This window comes from Coffea arabica, chromosome 8e (assembly GCF_036785885.1).
Source record: "Coffea arabica cultivar ET-39 chromosome 8e, Coffea Arabica ET-39 HiFi, whole genome shotgun sequence".
Classification (NCBI taxonomy): domain Eukaryota; kingdom Viridiplantae; phylum Streptophyta; class Magnoliopsida; order Gentianales; family Rubiaceae; genus Coffea; species Coffea arabica.
In genome coordinates, this window is record NC_092324.1 from 38,801,358 (window position 1) to 38,808,189 (window position 6,832).

Here is a 6,832-nt window from a genome sequence, read left to right on the forward strand (position 1 = left end):
CTGAGCTTAACTACGGTAGAGCTTGCAGGATTTAGTTTTCTACTACCTTAAACTTTTGACCTAAACAGCACCCTGAATAGCTGGACATTGAACACCTAAGTTATCTGATGGGATGAAGGTGACATCTAAGTTAGATCTACATACCGAAAATTGCTGACAAGGTTTTAATGGACCTTGATCCATTTTTTAGGATTCCGACAAACCCTTGTTGAATCTTGAACCAAATTAAAATGGCTTGAAATTCTATTTGGAGTAATGTATTATTGTTGCTATGCTTTGCCACTTGCTTAATAATCTAAACGTATTGCTCATGTTTTGAGATTTGATGATAGCTTCCTCAAAAAAAAAAAAAAAAAAAAAAAAAAGATGTGATGATAGCTTTTAGCAAATGTGCTAATTTACCATTCTCAGTCTAGTGAAAAAGAAAAAAAAAAAAACTTAAGCTACTTACCCTGCAAATTGATCACACCATGCTACATACATGTTTGGTAGATGATGTGGAAAGTCTATTGCGGAGTGTCGTTAACAAAACCCTTTCAAAAATTCATAGCCCTGGGCTTGGCTCAAGGAAGGGAGAGAATGATGGTTTTGGAACTTGCAAACAACTTACAATTTGTAGCTCATATTTTATGACACTTTGCACCCTCTAATTTATGACCAATTATTACTTTGCACCTAATTCTAACATTGGGCGCATTGCACTTTCATTAAACTTCTAAATTCATTTGGTTTTGATCCCATTGCTAAAATTTTAGAAAATTAACAAAATTTTCATGCGCCGAAACTGGATAACTATTTCCCAGCTAGTCAAATTTCACTTTGCACCCCTAATTTATAACTAGGTTCCACTTTGCAACCCAATTAGCTTTAATATTAAACATATTGAACACCCTCATTTTGTTTCAGTATACTATTACATTTTTTTAGCATACTATTACATAAATCTTTAATCTTTATCAACAATAACAAATTGACTATTTTTCAAAAACTAGTTTTTCAAATATAGTGCTACAGTAATACATAAACAAAAATCACTCAATAAACATCTCCTCCATACGATATATAAAAAATAACTCACAAATATATACAAAAGATTTTAAAAATAAATTTTACAATATTTTTCATCAATCACCACCGCCACCCTCCCCCCAACCTACCACCCCGCTCTTCTCCTTTCTCCTCTCCCTCCCTCTCCCTCCCCTTTCTTCCCTTTCCCTCCCCCTCGCGATCTGGTCACGGCTAGATCGAGGAGGGGAGGGGAGAGTCGGTGGATGGGAGGGAAAGAGAAGAGAGACGAAGAAGGAGGAGAGAGAGAAGGGAAGACGGAGGAGGGTGGGGGTGGTGGTGGTGATTGTGGATAATAGTATTAATTTTTATAAAGTATTATAAAATATTTTAATTTTAAAAGTTATCTCAAAATATATTTCAAAAATTCCTTCAAAAATATCACAAAAAATATATATTGTAAAAGTTATTCATATATACCGTTATAGTAAAATATTTTCAAAAATAACTAATTCATGTTAATTGAATGTACGTTAAGACACGAATGAACACATAACTGACCAGAAATTTGTGTACGATTAGCATTAAAACCTAAGCATCCTAGTCATTGTCCTCACTAACTACATCTATATTATTCTAACCGTAATTGATTAAGCTTTTCGAAGCAATAGAAATTTTTTTCAGGTAACCTACGTCACTTTTATTTATCAATCACAAGAGTTCAGGCTCAAAGGACAGCATCTAGGTCACGTACCAAACTGCAAACATCAGGGAAATAATAATTACTAAGCCCGATAGTAAAGCAAAAGAAACTGACAAACAGTCAACTCATCAAAAAGATACTTTGATCAAGATTCCGAGACAGACTCTGCAGTCTGCAGCCTTCATCAGCTTACAGTGTTGGTTCCGTTAAACCATTAGCGATATTTATTTAAGTTTGTTTATTGCAAAATTGACCACTGATTTACCAATTTAGTGCCGTTAACTTTTGCAACAGCTAAATAATAAATGATATCCAAATCCTCGCTTAGAGCTTCATACGTTATCCATTTGGCATTGAAGTAAGGATTTTTCTATTAACACACATAAATTCTATCCAATTTTTCATGTATATACATAAACACCAACCATTATGACATTATTTAACATTTATATTTTTTTAAATTAATTTTAACTTTTCAAAAATTTAATACCTAAAATACATCTTAATGAGTGCCTGTTGAATGCCCATTAGACAGATCCTTAAGTAATATTCTTATACATATAAAAATATTACAAAACTAATTTTATAAATTTGGCGGCGACAGATTGTGTTATATACAAAGTAAAATCTATAACAGCACACATCTAATGTTGGCAATGCATATGCCTTGGGAAGCGTAGGGTTAAAAAAGAAATAAATTACCGCTACAAAGTGAGATTTTCCCTCTAATTAATAGTGCCTAGCGTGATACGACGGGAGGTAGAGCAGATTTGGGGCATGATTACTGATGTACGATTTTTTCATTGCTACAGAGAAGCAAATAGGGTGGCGGACAGTCTGGCAAATGTGGGTGCGTCCAGCCATGACCGGAATGTCACCATTTATGATGACTTCAATGCAATTCCAAGACAGATCGACACGAGGGGAAATTCGCATAGACAGGTTAGGCATGTCTTCCCTCAAGCGGAGGAAAGTAGGTTAACCTAGGAGGTTGGCTAATTCTGGATCATTCTGTGAACTGCCTGCCTTGTGATAATTTTCTTGAATTTGAGTTTATTGGCAGGGAGTTTCGTCCATTTATAAGGGAAAATCCTGTCAAAATTTTCTAAAAATAAATAAAATATTTAAATTTCTCAAAAAAAAATAGTGCCTAGCGTGCACAAAACGCAAAATCTTCAATTTAAGCAGCACAGTTAACAAAAGTGTCAAGATGGTGCCAACCTAATTAAAAGCTTAAGGTGCAATGTATCCACAATTACAAATGAAGATTGTAATGTAAATTGGTGATAAATTAGGGGCGCAAAGTGAATTTAATTGCCGAAAGTTTTGGTCATAGTTCTAGCATTTAGGTATTGCTCTGCCACAAGGTAGCTCTCTTTTTACTAGAAAAAATAAAATTAAAAATAGAAAGTGCCTACGTTAAATGTCTTCTTAGGCACATGAACTCCAAAAGAATTTACAATTTCTTTTAGTTATACAAAAATTGTCTTTTCTGTTTTGTACACAAAAAATACACGTTGATATTATCTCCGCGGCTCCACCCCCTTAAGTGGATAGACTTCCACGCAGTAAAATTAAACTTTTTTCAGATAAAACAATACAGGGCGCACATTTTCTGACCTAATCATGTCTGCATACTAATTAATAACCATTTTGTAACAAGATACCCAGATTCATTGCCATTATATTACACAAATTGGAAAAACTTAATCGTACAATGCGTTCGAAATTGAACTTTCTACAATCAGACATCAGATGGAGCATAGGTTTTTGGAAGTAGACGTAACTCATTTTTCCTTGAGGCTGCAGCACCGAACCTCTCAGCCATGTCCAAATCTTCAGGACTAATTCCTCCGGGAAGTTTCCAGTCAAAGTGGTAGAGTAGATGAGCAAGCAAAAGCTCAATGTTTGTCACAGCAAAGTTTATGCCTGGACACAATCTTTTCCCAGCACCAAATGGTATGAGCTCCAAGTCGTTTCCTCTAAAATCAATAGAACTGTTGTAGAACCTCTCAGGTTCAAACCTTTCAGGGTCATTCCAGTATTCCGGATCTCTTGCCATTGCCCATGCATTTGTAATAGTTACGGTGCCACTAGGTATAATATAATCTCCAATCTTGCATTCTTCTCTGCATTCTCTCGGGGCTAACAATGGACCTGGAGGGTGTAGTCGTAGAGATTCCTTTATCACTAGTTTCAGGTATTTCAATTCCTGGACGTCATTTACACCAATGTTTTTCTTTCTCTCAAAGGCTTGCCGTACCTCAGCTTGTGCCTTAGCCATAACTCTTGGGTTCTTCAACATTTCTGCTATTGCCCATTCTGTTGCTACTGCTGAAGTTATAGTTCCAGCAACCGCTAATTCCTGGATACATATATTGCAAGCAATAAAATGGAATAATTTGATAAAATACTTCGGAAGGTTTCGTCTAAAATAAACTATAAGGGGTGAGGTAGTTTAAGGATATCTATGAAAGAAAGAATTAATGAATTATACTTAGATAGGTTGGTTTTACAGGCTAACTTGCTGATTTTGCGATTTATTAGATAGCTACACGGGACTGTTGCAGAAAGATGCACGAAAAATGGAGTGTGATGCATGATGATGTAAGAAAATCGATGTGCCTATGACGCATATCATAATGTCTACAAGTGAGCTCGTTTATAAACCTAGCTACCTAGCTATTAGCTGATATCAAAAGAAAACATACTTTAAATGCCATTTACCATGAAGGGCATCTGTACAGACTTTTGTATAAAATATGAAACTCAGCGTGAAGTCCCAGAGCTGCAAATATATCGAGCCAACTTTTAAGCACTCACGAGTCCGCTCTTGAAAGTCTTGGTGAAAACTTGATTCTAGCCGCTTCCCGTTGGACGGTGAGTTTTTTGAATGTTTATTTAAAATTTTACTATAATTTACTATTGAAATTTTTAAAAAAAAAGTTTTGAAATGTGTTTTTTTTTTTAATATTTTGAAGTGTATAGTTTAAAAATTTTGAAATTTTTTTTGAGATTAATGCTTTTTGAAATTAATGTAGTTAAAGTTTTTAAAAAACTTGTAACAGACAAACTTGACAAAAAACTTGATTTCCAAACAACTAACCTCACAAGCCAATCAAATCGAGTTGAGTATAGAGTACTCCATTTCTTGTCTCTTCCAGGCAATTGAAGTTTATATATTTCTAATACTTTTTATTGTTAATAATAAAATTACATTTATGTTCCTAATATTTTTATTTTTTATTAAAATGAAATGTCTATTTTATCCATCTTTAAAAATATAACAATTATCCTTTTGTTTTTATTTGAACTCGGTTAGGGTTGAACTCAACATTAGCAAGGCTCGAACTAGAGTTTTATATTCAAAACATATCGAGTTTAAGGTTGAATTTAAGTTTTGTGAAATTGAATCGAACACAGTTTGAGTAGGTCAAAACTCAACCATATTCAGCTTGTTTGCAACCCTAAAACCGCTTTTAGTAAATAGTCAAAATTTTTGCCTCTTATAAATTATTGTTCCGAGTCCATTAATTTCACTATTTTTTCCCTCTCTGGGCAATAGATTGGAGGTTTAAACCCACACACTATTGTTAACCAAATCCAGAGAGTATATAGAAATGCAACCTTGTTGTTTAGCTGGGTTTTTCCTTTCCAGCACCTCAATTAACCGAGCTGGATTTGGACTTCTCATCAAGAGTATGATAGATAATATAGGTAAAAACAAAAAATAACAAAAATAAATAGATTTTCGCCAAGCGAAAAGAAAGATACTTACAAATATGATAGCCTTGATATTGTTGTTGGTAATAGGGAACCGAGACTCATTGCTGTTTTTGAGCCTTAAGAGAATATCCACTATATCTTCCTCAGCGGTGCTGTTCTTGGTCTTTTCATGGTTACTGATAATATCATCAAGGATGTCATCGAGGATTTTGCACAGTTTGTCTAACTTGGGCTTCAGTCCACTAAGAAGTTGAAGAATCTTGAGAGAAGGGAAGATATCAGCAAGATTGAATACTCCAGCAAGTGATGCTGCTTCCCTGGTTGCCAATATAAGTGCATCTTGGTCTTTGCATAGCCTCCCAACCGAGGCTCTACTAATTGTGGAGTTTAAATATTTTAGAATTTCGTCAATTACAACGACTGGTTTACCTTCCGACTCCTTAATTGACATGACCATGTTTGAGATTTCATCCTCCATGACACGGAAGAAGGATTCAGTACTCTTTGGGCCAAGGAGTTCCATGATGTACAATTGACGCATTTGGTTCCAGTAGTCGCCATATGGAGAAAAAGTAACGCCCAAACTGTTGTACAACATGACTCTAGCCACGATAATCTGTGGCCGATTTGCAAAGGCAAGACTATTGCTTTGCAGGACTTCTTTAGCCAATTTTGGAGATGATATGATAATCGTTGAAAGTTCCCCAAGCTGCAAGTGCATGAGAGGTCCATATTTATCTGCCAGTTTTTTGAGTGTATGGTGAGGGAGTGAACCTACCATCTGGTGCAAGTTTCCAATGAAGGGGAGTTGCATTGGTCCAGGAGGCATTTTTTTAGAAACATGGGAATTTTTTGATCTTTTCGTTCCCTTCACTAACAAGAGCAGTATAGGGAGTAGAAGAAAGAGAGCTGTAAGGGCGAAGGAGGGCAATTGCATCTCCATTTTTGGGCAGGGGGAGATGCTAGCTAGGCTGGTGTAGTTTTGGTTCTCTCTCTCCAAATATAATAGTCCCTTATCAACAATAGGGGAACGGACTTCGGCAGGCATTGTTGGAGGATATATATGTGATTAGCTTGAGAATTGATTAAACACTGGAATTGGCCTAGTGATTAGAAGAGGATTTTTAGAATTTTTCATAGTACCAGATTTAAGATTTAAATCTTGGTCCTAGTAATTAGGGATGAAAAAGGTGAGGAAGATAGGGATGGCAACGGCATGTAGGAAGAGCAATGGGCTAGGAGGAAATTCTTCCCCACCTTTAAATGGGGCAGGGAACATGGGAGCATCCCCCCCCCCTCATCCTTGCATAAATTAATTAATTTAAATTGTGCGTGTGTGTATATATATGTGTATGTGTGTAATCTCTAATAATAAGAGTAATAAATGTAGAATATCGT

The 6,832-nt window shown here is 35.6% G+C and overlaps 1 protein-coding gene across 1 annotated transcript; it reads right to left on the reverse strand.

Moving 5' to 3' along the window:
• Window positions 1-3,355: 3,355 nt before the first annotated feature.
• Window positions 3,356-6,541, reverse strand: LOC113703919 (sarpagan bridge enzyme-like). Its single transcript, XM_027225440.2, has 2 exons — window positions 5,487-6,541; window positions 3,356-4,073 (listed from the first exon to the last, which is right to left on the reverse strand). Exons 1-2 carry the CDS (start codon window positions 6,480-6,482, stop codon window positions 3,453-3,455), a joined length of 1,617 nt encoding a protein of 538 aa, XP_027081241.1. The 5' UTR covers window positions 6,483-6,541; the 3' UTR covers window positions 3,356-3,452.
• Window positions 6,542-6,832: the final 291 nt, after the last annotated feature.